This window comes from Uloborus diversus, chromosome 10 (genome assembly GCF_026930045.1).
Source record: "Uloborus diversus isolate 005 chromosome 10, Udiv.v.3.1, whole genome shotgun sequence".
Taxonomy (NCBI): Eukaryota; Metazoa; Arthropoda; class Arachnida; order Araneae; family Uloboridae; genus Uloborus; species Uloborus diversus.
Window position 1 is genome coordinate 94,192,480 of NC_072740.1, and position 19,976 is coordinate 94,212,455.

Here is a 19,976-nt window from a genome sequence, read left to right on the forward strand (position 1 = left end):
AGAAGCGCAGGAGTCCTGTATAGTGTTCAGATCTCATTTTCAAACATAAACACTCAGAATCTTCATCAAATATGTAAAATTTCGTCAAAATTTAAAAAGAAGTGCAGATGTTGTAATCATTGCTGAGGTGTCAGAATTAGCAGATTCTTCTCTACACAAAAGACAATACCTTACGAGAAAAAAAGTATTCTTTCAGTTATCGTATACCAAAAGTAAGATTACATAATAGCAGACTCAATCGTCCCTTATTTTATTAATTTAGGTGAAATTTAATGTTAAAAATAAAACTTGCGAGAAGTATTGATTTAGGAACACTATCAGAAAAATGTTGTGTGTAGTTTAATGTAGTATTGAACACATTTTAGGTACTGACAAAAAATTTCAAAGTTACTTTTGTGTTCCAGCTCATATTTGGCAAGAAACTAAAGAGCTATGGACTAAAGGACTTGTTCTGTACTTCCACAATTTATGGAACATAATCGATTTTATAAGGAACAGTCTTTATGTTGGGACTGCTGGGATGCGTGTGCTTGCATACATTCAAGTACGTATTTGAAATTACCTCTAAGCGCTCTTTCCTATCTTAAGTACAAAAAAAAAAAAAAAAAAAAAAAACAAAACATGGTAAAAGGGCCTGCCCCTCACTAGAGCATTTTGTAAACACTTAAAATTTACGAAATGAATAAATACCTTTACTGCTACTGACAATTTATCTAAAAAAATCCGTCAAACTTCAATGTAGCTTTTAAAAAATCGAGGGAACTTATTATTCATATCAATTACAGCTTATTTTTCATAAAATGCCCTGAAACAAATCTTTAGATTTTTTTTACATAAAAAATCAACTGCAAAGTAATAAAATTTTTGTTCACTTTTCAGACTGAGATATATCTGTATCTAATTTAAATATTTAATTCAAACTGCTGTTCTGCTTAAACAAAATGTGTTGCATATTATTAGCCTAAAAAACAGATCAATGTATCTTTGACGTTTGATTACATTTATCAGTAGCCTATATCATAGAATAAATATCATTATTAGCTATAAGGTTAACTCAAAAAATTTTAAATGAAGTATGTGGTATAAAAACATAAAGACTTTTGGCCCTAAATAAAACAATTTGCTTCTAAGTAGCATTCAAACTCATGATCATAGTTTTCCTTAGCATTTACACATACGCTTTTACATAAAGCAGAGAGCCAGGATTTTTTCCGGGCTGAGTTTTGAACATAGATACAATGTAACTAGATACACAATTCCGTAGCTGCAGCCACTGGCCGCTATTGAACGCACGAATCTTGAACTGAACGCGAAAAGAAGTAGCCTACCCTTAACGTAACTGCAACCGCTGATCCAGTGGATGCAACGCTGATTGTTGCTTCGGCAATAGATGTTCGTGCGCATGTGTCAAGTCGCACTTTTTGGACGTTTGCCCGTCTATTCAATTTCCCATGGAACCTGTTGCTCGTTGTGTATCTAGTTAACACTACATCTACGCTTTGGAAGATGGTGGAATTCGTCACTTCTTTTGTTTAATGAACAAAGTTATCAATACAATTTCTTGGATACAGAGGGGTTTAGGTAGTTAAGTATAAGAAGTACGGTTCATAGAGCAGAAAAGGTTTTGATTTACGTTAAGTTGCGGAACAACTTTAAAATTTTTGCTCTAACGAAACCGATTGTTTTTGATAGTCACTGGTTAATATTTTTTCTAATTTAGTGATTGAAAATCATAGAAAGCTCATGTAATTAATATTTTGCTTATATTTTGGAGAATTTCTCTTCAAATATTTCTGGGGAGAAATTTTACCGCAAAAAAGTTAAAAACTCTCCCGGAGCTCTCCCCGATGCAAGGTGGCTAATGGTTATAATGGTGATGCCCCCATTAAAAATAATTTCTATTAGGCGGAAAAGTGTACCCATCCCTTGTCAATTACAGCCCCTGAATTTCAATACTTCTGAATCAGAAAACTAGCATGTTTTCAAAAATAAAACTTAGAGCTGAAGGTGAGTAATTTCACAATTCTTTGAAAGGAAAGAACTGTATTTCCTAAAATCAATGCTTTGAATCTGGAACATATTTTTATTCATGCATTACTGATCTTTCTAAAAATGAAATATCATTTCAGGCTCAAGTAGAAATCGCAGATAATCCGATGTCAGTTTACATTCCCAGAGAAGCATGGAATGCTTATGACCCTATGCTCATTGCAGACGGGCTTTTTGCTGCAGGAAATGTGTTTGCGTAAGACTTTATTTATACTCTAATTTAAACTATTATTTATGTACCTTGGAACAACAAGAAGTGAATGTCAGTTTGTGACCTAAGTTTAATATAGAAATCTGTCAACGAAGCAGTAAACTTTTCGGTGGAACAACAAATAATATGGTTTATCGCCCAAGTATTGAGTTATCAGCATCACATTTAACAATGTCCTAATGATATTTATTTAGAGCAATTTTTATTATGCGCTAAAGACACTTTCACTTACAATTCAATTACATAATTAAAAGTAGTTTAAAATAATATGCATATTCGTAGTACACCGAAAATGAAAAAAAAAAAAAAAAAAAATCCATAAATTCTTGCAGCACACACACTTCTTGCAACACTTTTTGCACAAGATAATTTTAGTATGGCCACAAAATATACAAGATCTTGTTTTTGTTGTCTTGTGCCAGCCAGGCTGGCAATTTAGGATGCGCTGCTTCACTTTTTCAACTGTACCGTAGTTTGGTGTGAAGTTCGACTTCCACAGTACACACATGCCATAAGGATCCGGTTACGGGGTAGGCAACCATTCACAACACATTCACACAAGGAAAGGACAGGAGAGACAAAGTACGTCCGTGCCCGAGTCGAGATTAGAACCCGGAACCAATTATCTACAGTCAGACTTTTCTAACCACTATATAAGGCGGCCGGCTTAAAGCCATCATCATCATTTCATCAAGAAGAGAAAGACATTAACTGCATTTTGTGTTTCAAGTTTCATTCTTTTCTTACATTGTTTACATGAGTTCAGGTATTGAAGGTCTTAAGCCGAAACTAATGAATACTCTTTGAGTTTCTTTTTCTTTTTGAGAAGGGGCTTGGGGGGGGGGAGGGTCAAGTACCCATTGTTGGGATGATACACTCACTAGAGTCATCTCTTCACAAAATACTGTAATTTATGAGAAATAAAGTATTCTTCAATTTATCATCTGCCAAAAGTAAAATTACCTAACTGCGGACTAAACGGACGAAAAATAGTCTGACGCATATGTAAACATATTATATTAAGTAAAACATAAGTCATACATGCCTTTTCCATACGTGAAAAAATAGGTGTATAATCCCCTTTTCATGACTACAAACTATCATACAGAAGAGCAGTTACTGGAAACCAAAACTCTCTTGTAAATATTACTGGCTTCTATGGGTCTGATGCTGCATAAAAATAGAGCTATCACCTTTTGATAGGTCAGAACATGGAAGTTATATATTGAGGCTTGTGAAACACGTATGGATTGCACTATCTTTTTCCTTTTTTATCTTTATCGGTGTGCCATTTTTGCTACACCATATAGCTACACTGTAAAAACGATTCAGAAGCGTTCCTGGAAAATAATGGGCAGCTGATGCGCCCAATTTCTGCTGATAAAATACCTTACAAAAACCAGGAATGTTTTCCGCTAAAACTCAGTAAACTACCTGAAACTATCCCGGAAGCTTCCTGAAAAGTCCAGAAATCATCCTGTTTTAAGCCAGTCGTGTCTCTGTAACTTTAGAGTAAACGTAACTAGGTCGTATAGTATAATACTTTCGCACTTTCCTGATTTATTAAGAAAGTTCCTTACACAGTATTGCTAATGCGGCCAAAGCTAAGCCAGAACTGCAAGCAAGTATCGAGAATTTTACTCGCTTGGAAGTCCATACTTCTTTGCTCCCTTCGGGAGCTTAAACAGCATGGACATGCCGTAATTGAACGAAAGTCGATATACTTTATGAATACGCTCAGTTAATCTTTAAACTGGGAGATAAAAATATTTTTCACGACAGTGAGAAGTCTGCATTCGTGCAAGTTGTAGCAATTCAGGAAACTTTTTGACTATGATACTTGATTTTACCAGGAAGTGTATAAAAACCATTGAAATTCCGAAACGTTACACGGAAATGCTCAGTAACGTTTCGGATTTTTTTTAGTGTACTCTGATGGTATCAATGAATTTCGACGAGCAGTTTTGAAATGATTTTTCTTTTCGTTTTCGTAAAAATCAGTCATTTTTGCGATTTTAAAATCTTTTTCATGACTTTAACACACTGTAAAGTAAAAATGACTAGGCATGATGAAACACATGTAAAAATGTTCTGATACTATTCAACAAGGGGCAATGAACCTTTATAGCGTTAAAAAAATCATAAACTTTTCTGATAGAAAATAATGAGTCGCTAGTGTACCTAATTTCTGTAAGTAGTATATATGGAAAAAATCGGAAATTTTCTTTTTGAAAGTCTTTTTAAGACATGGAATTTTTTGAAGATTCCCAATAAAAGCCAGTCCTCCTATCCTTCTTCATTCTTCTTGAATAGATCACGTACCTTCAAAAAGGAAAGTTCAAATTATGTTTATAGTAATTAGCTAGTCACGTTTTTGACTAACCAGTTAAGCTCCTAAAGCAAATGTTGCCGAAACTAAGGCGATAATTGCAAGCAATACCGAGCAGTTCAAGTTGCCTGAAATTCTTGTAAAGTAGCAACATATAGACTATTATCGCCTGTGCTTAGAGCTCAGTCAATTTGGAAGCTCCCTCTGACGGTGAAACGTCTAACAAAGAAGTGGAGTATATTTTTGCACTGGTGTGAGTGAGAAGTTTGCATTTAGGAAACTTTTCGTCTTTTCGTAAATAGTCTTGTTTTTTACAGGACACTGGTAAAAAACTGAAATAATTGTTTAGAAATATGAGTTTTCCTGACTGGTACACGTGTTAATATTTATAGGGGGGATCACCCCCTAAGAGCAAGAGCACACCCCCCCTAGATATCACAAAGACCCCCCAAAAGCAAGATCGCTCCCATGATGAGAAAAATACCCCTCAAAACTACCCCTCCAAAAAGTTTCAATGGCACAGTCTGCGTCATAACCCCCCCCCCCTTCTAGGTGCGCACCCCTGATATTGTTGAAGTATAACAGCTGTTTTTATGCATGATGCAAAATATTTTATGTGTGAGTCAAATGATCTTGATTTAGAAGTAGTTGAATCTGATTTTCCGTCTGCACATCAAATATTAGAACATGACAAAAACGATGCTTTTCATTCTAAAATTATTCTACCGGCAAGCCATTAATTTTACATCCTACATTTTCTAGCAGGTCATAAATACATTCTCATAAGGAAACGAGGAGTTGATTATTGTAATTTATTACAAAAATTTAGCATGTGAACTAAAATAATCTTTTTTTTTATTTAGTGCATTAAAACTGGTACACATCTTCTCAATAAATCCATACTTAGGACCGCTTCAGATATCACTCGGACGAATGGTAATAGACATTATCAAGTTCTTTTTCATTTATGCATTGGTACTGTTTGCTTTTGCTTGTGGACTCAACCAGCTGCTGTGGTATTATGCTGATATGGAGAAGCAACAATGTTTTAGCGGTCCAAATGGTACGGAAAATTGGACTCATCAAAGAGATTCCTGCTTAGCTTGGCGAAGATTTTCCAAGTAAGAAAACTCAGATATTAATCGATACGTAAGTAAAAAATGAAAGCATCTACAGTGAATTCAGCGAGAAGTGATGGTGGAAGTAAAAAAAAGCAATGTGACACTTTGCGACACTGTTTTCTGATTGACGATGGAATGGTGAAAACAAAGCCAATCAGATAAGCGAAATGTTTCTGAAAAGAATCGCTAATCTAATGTGTAATATATGAAAGTGGCAAATGTGTGTGTGTGTTGGAACCAAACAGCAACCATCTTTATTTACTTCCGCTATCGATTCTCCCTGAATGCACTATATGTATTACAATTTGTGTCCTTTATTGAAACTATGCAAGGGAACATTGGGCAAAGTGAAATAGCAGGACAAAGTTGGTCAACTTACATATCAATATTTTATCTCTGTTCATAAACATATAATCGATTCCAGTCAAAAAAGAAATAAACTCTAAAGATCAAGGTGTAGTAGTTTTGTAATGAACATTTTAAGTATGAATTGAGATCGATTAATATCCAGTGCAGTACTTATTTAGTTAATATTAGGTGTGTTTTATTTGTTTAATATAATTTGTCAGGTACGGTCATAATGGAAAATAACGAAACACTCTTAGTTATTTGGTTATTACACGTTCTAGGAAAGAAAGAAAAATGTCACCCGTTGTGCATTACAGTCTTTTTTAAAACTGCTTAAATTAAATTTTTGATAAGGGATACCAAGTAAACGAAACATTAAGTCTAAATTTTCGAACGGTTAATGAGTGAAGGCTACAGCAACAAGGAAGCAAAATTTTATTTAGTTCTGACTTTGAGCTCATAGTTTGGATAACTGTATAAAAACTCTTCTGGATTATTTTTTCATCAAGTATGACATGGTTTCAGATTTTTTTTTTCAAACATTTATTTCATAATTCATTTTAAAAAAAAATCAAAATTTTATTTTTGATATGATAAATGACGTTTTCATTGTTGGATTCGTTCACACTTTGATATAAAAAAAAAACCTTTGCTGTACCCAAGAAATTTTTGGTATTTTATGCAAAAATATCAAAAGTCTTATTAACATTACGCGATATTTTTTTCTCAATTTAAATGTTAAGGATCAAAGTTAACAAAATTTTGTATACAAATTTAAATGATGATGCCGATCACAAATACGCAATAAACGAGCTGATGTGTGCCTCACACGACTTCCTTTTATTCCCGTTTAATGTCATTTCCCCATTATTGACAATTTTAATGTGATTCAATAGTCAACTCTCCAAATATCACCAACAGTGGCCAAATTGAAACCAGATTTAAAAAAAAAAAAAAAAAAAAAAAACGCGAAATTTGTCACTAAGTTGGCGACAAAACTTGGCGACCAAAAGATTGGCGATATGTGTCCGCCAAATTATAGCACCACTTGAGTGTACATCGAAATTAACAATGATTTCCCCCCAAAGAGAGGCAAAAGAACCCTTTAGAATCACCCGAATGCAACCAAAAGAGAAGGTGCACAACTAGAACCCACTAGGAGTCTAAGTAAAAAATTTCAACTTTTTAGGACATACCGTTCTTGAGTTATGCGACATACATACGCACATACGCACATACGTACATCCGCACATATGTACATACAGACGTCACGAGAAAACTCGTTGTAAACTCGGGCATCGTCAAAATAGATATTTTGCGTGTCTATACGTTCTTAGGCACTTATCCACGTGTGGTCGAGTAGAAAAAAAACCTCAACCTTCATTCGGGGGTGAACAAAATGGAAATCAAGTTCGATTTTTTAGTGAAAATTTTTTCGCGAATACAATACTTCCTTTTTTTGTAAAAGGAAGTAAAAAAGGCGGTTCTTAGAGAGAATTTTTAAAAGTTCGTGCACATTTCAATATGATGACGAGCCGTCAACAACAATTAAATAACATAACAGTGTAACGTACAATATTTCTGTAAAAAAAAAAAAGAATCCATTTAAATTGAATAAATACCTTTGTGCTGAAAAGTAAAATAAGAAATAACAACGTCAAAAAGCACAAATTACAGATTACTGCAGACACGTGTTTCAACGTTACAAGGAACGCCTTTTTCAATGCAAAAGAAATAAGCTTATGCATGAAAAGACATCCGACAAAAGCACCTTTTGACAAAAAGCAACAAAAGCACCTTACATTACATATGTCTCTAGTGTTAAAGTCTTGGAATACGAACGAGTGTTTCATTTTCGCCCATGTTTATATATATGCAGGGCAAGGTAAAATATGTTTGTATCATTACCTTCACAGTGTTGCCAGATGGTCAAATCCAGATTTCCCCAATTCCCTTCCAACTTTTCCCCAAAAAGCGATGTTTTCTATCAAAAATCCCCAAATTCTAAAATTATTTTTCTCCTAATATTTTCATAAAATGAATCGACTTCCCGTAATATTTTTGTCTCTTGAAAATTTTTTTTCTTCCCCAAATAGCCAAATTTTCTTACAAAATTCCCCAACTTTTTTTTCCCCCCATTTTCGTTTTTTTTTTTTTTTTTTTTTTTTTTTTGTCTTAATCTTTACTTTTCTTTACTAATAATAAAGCTGAAAGTCTCTCTGTCTGGATCTCTGTGACTTGCATAGCGCCTAGACCGTTCGGCCGATTTTCATGAAATTTGGCAAAGAATTAGTTTGTAGCATGGGGGTGTGCACCTTTAAGCGATTTTTCAAAAATTCGATTTTGTTCTTTTTATCTTCCAATTTTAAGAACATTTTCCCGAGCAAAATTATTATAAGATGGACGAAAAATTACCAAGTTATCATAACGTGGAACCGTAACGTGGGCAAGCCAATTGGCGAGAAATTCATCATGCATTATTTTGTAAATATACAGGGGAAACAAAAGACCTTTTAATTTTCTACTACGGGCAAAGCCGTGCGATGCCACCAGTCATAAATACAAGCGCCTGATCGAGAGATAAGAAATAACCAAATTTTTTTTTCTACTCGCATTTAGTACTCTACTTCTGTATGTACATTTAAACTATGATTTTTGTATATATTTATCCATGAACGTTCTTCATCACTTATTTTTACCTGTTTCACGCATCAACTAGTTACTCACGCAGAACACTAATGCGAATTCCGTAGCATAATATTCCACATAATACAAAATGCGAATTCCATAAAGTTAAGCAAATCTAAACCAACGCTGTTTGATACAAACAATGTAACTACTACTTCTTGACACGAATTTAAATACGAAAAAAATTCTTTTTTCCCCCCGAGGTTTTTTTCCCCAGCTTTTCCCCAAGAAAAAAAATTTTCCTCGAAGAATTCCCCTCAAAATCCATTTCCCCAAAATTTCTTCAGAGAGCACCAGATTTCCCCAAAATGGTGAAATTTCCCCCAATCTGGCAACACTGTACCTTCATCATTCATTAAGAATAAGTTTCTGTTGTAGATTACGTTGAAAATATAAATCGTAAAGTTGAATAAGTTTTCTTAACATCACAATTGAGGCGGTGAGAAGCAAAGGGATGTAAGTGGACATTTTCAAATTTTGAGCAAAACGCGTTTAAAGATAACATCCTAGGTAGGCTTTCATTGAAATTTTTTTCTAAATCATGCTGTATAGCAGAAACTACCAGGGCTACTAGTACCATCTCTTTCCCCAAAACAGAGGAGAGGTTCACCTACCATGTGTACTAGTTATCTCCAAATTTTTAATTTTGCCACTTACATCCATTTGCTTCTCACTGTCTGAATTGTTAAACATTAAAGTTACTTGGATGAACTACTAAAACATATATGTCTCTTATTTCTAGCCTTTTTGAATCATCCCAAACTCTTTTCTGGGCAAGCTTTGGACTGGTTGATATCAGTAATTTTGAATTGACCGGAATAAAAAGTTACACCCGATTTTGGGGACTTTTGATGTTCGGATCATATTCCGTTATCAATGTGGTGGTGCTACTCAACCTCCTCATTGCCATGATGAGTAATTCTTACAACATAATCTCGGTAAGAAAACTGTTCCGTGTGCATGAAAATATTTCAATTTGTTTAATTTCAGTCATTGGAAATAACAGTTTAATGCATGGCTAATATGAAATATGACTTTGACTTGAATGAACTTGAATGTTTTTAATTTCAAGATATATATATATATATTCATACTTTGGGCCAATGTATGCTTTGAAGAAACAAACGCTTATTTTGTGGGGACATGATATGAATCAATGCTACTAAATGCACGTAAAATATACCGAGAATTACTAAAGTTTAATCGTTTTCTAAAAGCCCATAAGGTTATTCTCAAAAATTGTATCAAGCGCTGCTCTTCAAAATATTTAATGAAATTTTTTTTATTGTCATTACAATATTATATTAATTTCATTAAAAAGAGAATATTCCTGAGCTATATGATTTCATTTGTTTCAAAATGTGAAAACATTAAAACAGCTCAAAAGACTTATCTGAAAACTTAATATGTTAGAATATTTGGCTGTTCCTCTTGGCATGGAAAAAAATTGAAAAGGTATTATAAAAGGTTTTTCATTATTAAATTATATTTTCAAAAATAAATTTTTCTTAATTCTGTAATACCTTAAATGGTGATTATTTTCATCATAAAAAACTTTTCTAAAAGTTTGTGTTTTCCCTAAAAATTGAGTTTTTAAAATTTTTTTATAATTTTTTAATGTGTCAACTATTTTACGAAAGTTCCTTCTATGGTTAGTTCTACTTTTCCGTACTATGCTATTTTGAGGTTAAAATTTTAATTGAAATATTAGGGGAGTGCAAAACTTCGATGTCCACAACGTTTAATTTATTTGTTTTTAACTTGTTAAGTAAATAAGAATAAAGTTAGACGCGATTGGGAGGAGGGGGGGGGGGGTTAACAGATCCTCTGGTTTTTAAAAACATAATGTAAATGCACTTTGCATGTATTTTGGTATTTTGCCCCTCTGATATGGATAGAGTACACAACCTTTGCCCCCCTCTCCACTGGAAGACTTTGAAATGACAGGCCTGTTAGTAAGCAATTTCAAGCACTATAGGATATAACAACAGTAGGCACGTAATTTCAAATTTTTCTGGTAGAAGGGAGTAAAAGTTATGTACTCAATGGTGTATTATACGGATAAATAGCAAAACTCACTCCCATATATATGAGGTTCAGTCAATAAATAACGAAACAGATGCTATAAAACAGACTTTATTCGACATTCTTCAAAAATGTTGACCGAAATTGTTTAAAAACTTATCCCACTGGGAAATAAGTCGTATTATTAAGTGCTCACAAAAGAACTTTGGCTGCTGCTAGCACCAATTACGTGCGCACTCTTTTATTTCGTCGTTCGAATGAAATCGTTGTCCCCAAAGTGCCTTCTTGAGTTTCCCAAAGAATTGGGATCATATAGGAGTAGATCTGGACTATAAGGAGATCTGGACTAAACATTCAAGATTTCCCATTTAAATTTCTGCAAAAGTTCCTCAGTTGCATTGGCTGTCTGTGATCTAGCGATATCGTGCAACAAAATGACAGCACATGAAAGTTTACCGGAACCACACACAGCCAATGCAAAAAAGGAACTTTTGCAAAAATTTGGGCGGGAAATCTTGAACAACCCCCCTTATGGTCCAAATCTATCCCTATGTGATCCCACATCTTTGGGGAACTCAAGAAAGTACTTCGGGGACAACGTTTCATTCGGACGATGAAGTAGAGGAGTGTGCGTGTAATTGTTTCCAGCAGCAGCCAAAAGACTTTAATGAGCACGGAATCATGCAACTAATTTCACTGAGGGTCAAGTATTTAAGCAATTTCGATCATTATTTTTGAAGAATGTCGAATAAAGTCTGTTTTATAGCTTTTGACTCGTTATTTATTGACTGACTATAATATGTAGATACTAGTACGTTAATTTCTCAAAGCCAGGGGGCGGATACAATTTCCCCTTTCTGACCCGCTAAAAGAAGGACCTGAACAAAATATTAGGAATAAAATTATGCAATGAGTAAATACGAAGTATTTGCTCACTCTGTTGCTTTAGTTTAGTAGCAGAGGCGACGTCATTAGTAACAGTGACCAGAGGGGTTAGTTTAATAAAAAATCATACACCTGTACAATTATCAACTTCTATGTAAAATACACACACACACACACACACACACACACACCCACACACACACACACACACATATATATATATACAGGGTGTTCCGTTTTAGCCTGCAAGACCTCTATTTTCGCAACCGTTAGTCATAGATGCATACTTCCAATTGCAAAAATGTTCAAAATCAGATGCGGAGTTAAGATATTGAAAGTTTGTAGCAAAAATAAAAATGAGTCAAAAAATACAAAATTTAACTTTTTATACGGGTTTCAAGTCCCCTAACTTATATTTAGGGAAATAATTTGCATTAAAGAATAAATCCAACACAAAAAGTTTCAAATTCATGCGATCAATATTCACCGAGGTATGAAACGCAGCGTTTTGTGACTTACACCACTTTACACTCTCCGTCAATAACACCATTTGGGAAAATATAGCAATTAACAAGTGTTTAAAATTATGTGTGTGCAGAGTGTAGTTTTTCAAATTGTTCGAAGTTTTGCAGTGTGTTTTTGCGTATCATGGCATAACATTTGCATGAATTTTTGAATAGCAATGAAAAATATAAATGCCTTGTTTTTTTTTTTTTTTTTTTTTTTTTTACTTTGACAACTTTTCATTCTTCTGAAAAGGCGGTAAGTTCCAATCTTATCTTCTGTATGATCCCTTAAAATTTTGAACTGGAGTATGTCCTTGAGTTTTGATCGCACAAACGTCAAATTTTTTGTGTGAGTTATAGTTTTCAATACAGATTATTTCTCTAAATATAATTTTGGGAACCTAGGGCCAGTATAAAAAGTTAAATTTTGTATTTTTTGACTCATTTTTATTTTCGCTTCAAACTTTCAATATCTTAACTCCGCCTTTGATTTTGAACATTTTTGCAAGTGGAAGTATGCATCTTGGACTAACGGTTGCGAAAATAGAGGTCTTGCAGGTTAAAACTGAACACCCTGTATATATATATATAGAGAGAGAATTTTGAAATACAAAACATTTTTTTTTCAAAACTTCTTTATTGTGAAAGATAACAGGGTGGCAATAAGTTTCCCTTTTTTAATAAATGGTTACTATTTAAATTTAGTTACTTACCACTTAAAAAAGTACGCAAGTTTTAACTAATCTAATAAGTTAAAATAATTTTTAGTTGAAGTAATTAGAACTTGTAGGAAACGCATACTCAATGGTATACCTATTTCGAGGAGTTGAGTATTCGGAATGTAATATTTCTTGAGAATGTCGCATAAACGATTTTTTATCTAAATAAATAAATGAAAAACAAGCAATATACAATAATGGGGAAAAAAAGAAATATTCACTTTAAAGCCATTGGTTGAAGGTACGTTATATTTTTCACTATCATTTAAACAAAATGTCTTTTTTTTTCTTTTATGTAGGAAAGATCAGATATGGAATGGAAATTTGCAAGAACAACGTTATTTATGAACTACTTCGAAGAAGGCAGCACTGTTCCGCCGCCTTTTAACATATTTCCTACATTCAAACATTTCCTACGTCTATTTGGAAAGAAGACTTCATTCAAAGATATGTCTTTTAGGGTATGCTTTTATTTTTCGTTCAAAAAATTTAAAATACCTGACACAGTCGTTAAAATAACATAAGGTTTTCCCCCTTCTTTCAGAGAAAGGAAACGAAGATGAAAGAAAGGGACACTATCTACCAGGTAGGCAAAGTTATGAATTCGGAAGGTTTCAACCTTTGCTTAAGCATTAAAAATGTTACAGAAATTTAACCCTTTACGCTTTGAAGTAGAGTATATTTTTTTTTTTTTTGCATAAAGCTTTTAAATAACGACGTTAATAACATGTACAGTCATGTTAAGTTTTTTGAAAAATGATTTTGCTAGATTTTGTGTAAATGCATGGGATGTATGTGTCTATATGGTTCATTAGAGATCCAAAGGGGCAGCTATTTTCGAAATTTTAATTTATTTACGAGTATGTTATTAAGTTCTGTGCACATCTGTATTTGTGTGTCCGTAACACAACCTCTTCTGGACTGGTATTGTCTACTAGGTCAATACTGGTACCTTTGAACACAAGACATCCAGGGAAAGCCATACCGCACTGCCTCATCTCTCTAAACCTTAAGGGGCCGGAGATACAGTCCTGTAAATGTCCCGATGACAATCAGGGATGTCCTAACATCCCTGGATGTCTTCAAGATATCCACAGATGTCCACTTCAGGGTATCCAGGATCGACCTTTTATAAATATTCGCGAACATAAATGCATTCTTTGATTTTTTTTCCCTTCATCAGTTCGGGCTTCCATGCATTAGCTTTGCGAAATGTTTGTACTCACATGAAAAATACAATTGCGCCATAAGTTGACTTTAATAAATATATAGGAGAAAATTTAGTTTGAAATTTTACATTTTATTAGAAAAATCGGACATTTATAACAATGCTTGAACAAAATCATCTAACTAATTTTGCATTTAATGAACTCGTTAATAATTTACTTTGCAAATAAAATTATTGCTTGAATGATTTAAACTACATTTACCCCAAAATATATCATGGCATATTGAAATTCAAAATATATTCAAATTTATTATAAATGAATTGAACGAAAACACACCTATGGAGATTATAGATGCGTTTAAAGTTAATTTATAACTTAGATCATAAGAGAAAAAACAATTTAAAGACAAAATGAAATGGAACCATCATGCTGGGTGTCAAATGTACATCTAATTTCAAGCTTAAAAAATGTTAAATTACTCAATTTTGTACAATAGCAGTAAAACAATAAAGAAAAAGTATATTTCCTTAGTGTATATTTCATTTTGTTTGAAAATAACGTCAAAGATCATTGCAAAAAGAAGTCATTGCAAAGATATAGTATCCATTTACAGCAATATATTTTTCTTTTTCGTTCATGTCTACTAACTGTTCTATGCTTGTTTATAATAGGCTGTAATGTGCAATCTAGTCTGGAGATATGTAACAGCGCAGCAGAGAGAAACCGAAAGTCATCCAGTAACAGAGGACAACATCAACGAGCTACGGCAAGATATTTACTCTTTTAAGCATGACTTGATGCGAGTATTAAAGGGAAATGGCATGAGCATTAAAGACGTAGAAAAAGATAAAATTGATGGTAAGATGCTTCAATGCTTCACCTCTTTAAATATAAACTAAAAAATATCCGAAAACGTTCCTGACAAAATGCGGACTGTTAATGAGCCTAATTTCTGCCTGTAACATATCTGGCAAAACACAGGACATTTTCCCTCGAAAAATCCGTAACCTTCCTGAAATTAACGTTTCAACCGTCCCCATAAAAGTCAGTCACGTTTCTCTGGAATAAACCAGGAACCTACCAAACAAATTAAGAAATGTGCAAAGTAATAATCTAGCACCTTTCTAATTTAACGGAAAGATTCCTAAAGCATTTAGAACAACAAAGCAAGTAAGTAACGCAAAATGGCAAGCAATTGCCGAGCAGTTGCTTTGCCAAAGCTAAAGCAACCTGATACTGCAATTTCGTTCTTGTTTGGAGCTCCTTAATCTGAAGCTGCAAAACTGAAGTCAAAAGAATTCACACTGCAAAAAAAAAAAAAAAAAAAAAAACGCTAATGGAAAATACTAGGCAGCTAATGTGCCTAAAAACTAGAAAAACTTCCACTAGAAGTCCACAACTATCCTAAAATTAACCAGGAGTCCTCCTGAAGAATTAAAAGGACCTCCTACTTAAAACCAGTTGTGTTCATCAGAAAGCTCCTAAAGCATTTTAGCAAAAATGGCCAATGCAGAATTGCAAGCAAATGCCTACAAACTTATTTGCATTAAATTCTTGCAGAGCTGTAGTAACCAGAAACTGCATTTCGTTCTCGTTTGCGGCTCAGCCAATCTGGACGGACCGCAAACTGACTGAAGGAGAAATACTTATAAAAAACGCTGAGTATATTTTGATACTGGTAGCTTAAAAATATTTTCCCCGCCATTGAGAATTTGCATTTACACAACGTAAAGATTTGGAGAAAGTTTTCCCAAAGATACTTGTATTCACAGGAAATTAGTTTAAACCCATGATATCCGGGAACGCTGACTAGAACTTCACACTGGTAGCAAAAAATATTTTATCGTACATTAAATACTTTATTGGGTTCTCTGACTAGTGAAGGAACACTTTAGCCCAATTTATTTGTTTAAAAATCGATAAAATTGTTGATAATAAATATTTAGCTCATGACATTAGAAACCACTATTATTGCTATGTGTAATCATCGAAATGAAACTATGTGAACTTTGTCGGTTCTGGTTGAACTTGTTTGTGGAGTTAAAATGAGAAAAAGTGCAGCATACCAGTCAATGAACACAGCTAACCAGGGCATACACAGGGGACAAACACAGCATTTTCAAATCATTTTATTTTAGAGAATTGTATAGAAAAAAGTTACATCTATGAAAAAACGTTTCAAACCTTGCTTTTTAAAATAAATCACGAACTGTTAATTCATTGATCCAGAAGCCCTTCCCAAGTTCTTATCTCCATTCTCCATGGTGGAGCCATCTTATGTTTACGAAGACCTGTCGTTGAGGTACTTAATTTTTTTCAGCTACCAGAGTATGAAGATAAACTTTGCTTCTTTAATGAAGTTTTTACTTTCAGCTCTGTCACAGCTACTCCATATTGGCGATCTCAAAAGAAGGGCGAAGTAAGCGCTAAAAGCGAAAGGCATAGATGTTGGCAAAAAAAAAAAAAAAAGAAAAAAAAAAAGACATCATTACTGAATTCGGGTAACTTTTCGCAAAGATGCATCTTTTCACAGGAAACAGATGGTAACCCGGGAAATCCCGGAACGGAACTTGAAATAACCTGTGACGTTTAGGATCATTCAACAGGTATAAGCGTAGACTCCGTGAACCTAACTTTTATATTTCTAACCGCAATACAACCCATTTAATGAAACAAAATATTCACCATTTCCAAAAGCTCATAGCATCGTTGAAAACTCATCATTTGGCACAGGACAGTCAAAACAATATAGTTGATATATGCAAGTATTTTCTTAGTTGAACTGAGTGTTCTTTTGCGGTTATGCGTCAGGTTTTTTGGGGTGTTGGAAATTTTTAAAAAAAAAGCACCGAACCAGTGAATGAGCACTCCCAACGTCCCAACCAGTGGACAAATTCATCATTTTCTGCTTGTTTTCTTTCTAGAAATGTGAAGTTACTATTACCAGTTCATTTAAGAGAAACTTTTCATACTAAACTTAAAAAATAAAAAAAACTTTTAATTCAGTGAAATACAACAACGTGTATACCAGTACAAATAAAAGCAATTAAAAAGAGTTAAAAACTTAGCAAACAACTGTTTTCTGAGTTTTAATTGCTTTTATTTGTACTGGTATGCACGTTTTCGTATTCTACGACTTCTTTTTTACGTAAGCTGTTCATTCCTTCATCGGTCTAGTCTATTCATTTTTTCAAAAAAATTTCTAAATAATACGTTTTTTTTTTTTCAATGTATGAGTAAAATCGGTGCAAAGATCATTTCATTTCAAAGTCATGTATTTTTAATTTCAAATTTGTGTATCAAAATAACGAACTGTCTCAAATGTACAGTCGGCACAAACCTGCAAAGTACAAGTTCTACATTTAAAAAAAAAAATGTTAAAACGAATTTAAGTTTATGAAAAAATGGAGCACTGTTTAAGGAATTTACAATAATAAGTAAATGTATAATGAATTTATTATTCAGTTACAGGTAAACGAGTCCAAATTCGAAAGAGGCGATTGATTAAAGATTTTAGCATCGGTTTAATGGAAGTTTACACCGATGAAGCAGCCCCTGAAGTTGCAAGCAATAAAAGTATGCTAGCTAGGCTAGTGGGTTTAACAGGAGCTGAAACAAGAAGCTCACAACGCTGGCGTGATCTCATCCAAGCAGCGAAAAAGTCAAAAATCATTGGGAATCGAGAAGAAAGTGGTCGTTTTGGAAGCATCAAAAGATCGCAAAGTGAAGAAGAACAAACTGATCAAAACGAAGTCAGAAAAACTGATTCAGAGTTTCAAAAATCAGAGTGTCCTGGTCCTGTAAATCAAAGCAGTGATCTATATCCAAAAATTCCAGAAGATTTGAATATCATTCCAAACACACAAACAACAACGATTGTTTCACAGCCTACTTCAAGTACTCTGCCGCTTGCTTCGACAAAGAAGAAAAGTGAAAGTCAGAATCCCAAATTGGAAAGCTCAATCGAAAGAGGGATCAAGTTATCTCCTGATACTCTGCCAAAAAACCCAAAAAAGTATCAAGCACCAAATCCAGCTCAATCTACTAATGCAAAAATTGCGCCATCCACTGAGAAAGATATTGTTAATGAAAATGCTGCGCCTCATAACGATACGAAGCATCCTTTGACCCCAATTAAATCAATATCAAGCTTTAATGATAAATGCCAGAAGATTGATAGGGCATTTGGGAAATCTGCAATCAAACCACCTTATGATACAGCAATAAATGTAACCCCATGCATGGGAAATGCCTCAAATTTCATGAATGAAACTTCAGTTGAAATTATTTGTAGCTCTGAGTCACCCAGATTTGTTAGTTGCAATGAAAGCCGAGATAATTCTTTCAAGCACGATGACATAAATGATAATTTAAGTGTTGATATGAATCAAATGCAGAACGTAGAAGATAATCTCCAGCTCCAGAATAGAAATGAGAGATTTCCAATGGAATCTCAACCTGCAACCGTGTCAGAAAGTTATAGCCAGTACATGTTGCAGAATGAATCTCAGTCTGTAAGTGCAAACAGACCTGAAAGACCGAGTCCTGTTCATTTTGAAAGACACGGATGGCTCTGAAAAGATTTTTTAAAATGGGAGAAGAATAGTGAAATTGTTTGAAAAGATTACAAAGAACTGTTCGAACCAATCAGCCTGTTTTTGAAACGTTAATGTATAAAAATGAAAATTAAATTTAAAAGTCTGAACAGTTGTTTCATTTCTTTTTTTTTTTTTTTAATTGTTAAAGCACACATTAAATAACGAGGGCAAATCAAAAAGTCTTTGCGCCTACTTTTCATTTGCCAAAAAAAGATACCTACAAGTATGTACAAATATACGTAGTAAACTATGTCACTTACACTATTTCTCCACATAGTCACCACACCAGTTCAAACATTTGTCCCATCGCGGGACTAAGTTAGAGATCCCCCTGTGGCAGAACTCTTCCGGTTGCCTGTGGAACCATGCACCGTCGGACCGCGTTCTTGGCTTCTTCGTCACATGTGAATCTCTGTCCTGCCAGAAACTTCTTCGGTGGAGTCAAAATCACTAGGACAATGTCTGAGCTGTAAGTGCATGTCCCTGTGAATGGCTATGGGCTTTTGTCCCTTGCTCCGTACAAAACGAATAACACTTCGCTGTGGACGTCTGAAAAACAACCGTCATCTTAAATGACTGATAACAGCTCCGCTCTTCCGAGCAAAAAGCAGATACGGCTGGTATGGTTCAAGGAACTGTCACTGTTGGGAATGTATATGTTTGCTTTGTATTCACAGCCGTATTTTGGCTAAAAGAAATAGGCGCAAAGACTTTTTGATTTGCCCTCGTAGTTCAATACAGGAGCATTAATAAATGGAACACAGAAGAGGTACATTGGCAATGAATTAGTTGTTTCTTAAGGAAGAATATCATTAAGAAGTAATTATCTTTAAAAAGCAGTGGCTCTTCACCGGAAATGATTTTAGTTGACTGGCCAGACTTTCTGGGTTCTAAACACGGCCGTTCTATTTGCATATTGCACATTGTATTAGCTCATTTTCCTTCAAAGTAACTAATCGAAAAAAAAAAAAAAACTTGAATAAAATAAAATCTCACGTACGCATTAAGTATAAGGGGCCATTCATTAATTACGTAGGGATGATTTGGGCAATTTTTGAACCCCCTACCTCTATGTAAAGGTACGTCAGATTTTTCAAAGTACCCCCGCCCATTCTTACGTAAGATTCAATTTCTTTTTTCAAAATAATAAAATCTTGTTAGAAATGGATCAGCGACACTAATACTCCCTGTTTGACGTAAATCAAAGATTTTTATTTTTCAAATATATATGATGCCAAACATAGTGCGATTCTTTTATTATATTTTATAGTATTCATTATTTGTAAGACAAGTAAAAAACAGCTCATCCGAATCCGTTTTTTACCTTC

The 19,976-nt window shown here is 34.0% G+C and overlaps 1 protein-coding gene across 1 annotated transcript in view; it reads left to right on the forward strand.

Moving 5' to 3' along the window:
- LOC129231817 (transient-receptor-potential-like protein) overlaps window positions 1-18,757 on the forward strand; it is a 43,651-nt gene extending 24,894 nt beyond the window's left edge. Inside the window, exons 8-15 of the mRNA XM_054866196.1 lie at window positions 405-544; window positions 2,130-2,245; window positions 5,453-5,710; window positions 9,489-9,684; window positions 13,181-13,342; window positions 13,426-13,467; window positions 14,722-14,908; window positions 17,516-18,757. Coding sequence (XP_054722171.1) covers window positions 405-544; window positions 2,130-2,245; window positions 5,453-5,710; window positions 9,489-9,684; window positions 13,181-13,342; window positions 13,426-13,467; window positions 14,722-14,908; window positions 17,516-18,627 — 2,213 coding nt within the window. The 3' untranslated portion in view covers window positions 18,628-18,757. The remainder of the gene's footprint in view (window positions 1-404; window positions 545-2,129; window positions 2,246-5,452; window positions 5,711-9,488; window positions 9,685-13,180; window positions 13,343-13,425; window positions 13,468-14,721; window positions 14,909-17,515) is intronic.
- The last annotated feature ends 1,219 nt before the right edge of the window (window positions 18,758-19,976 follow it).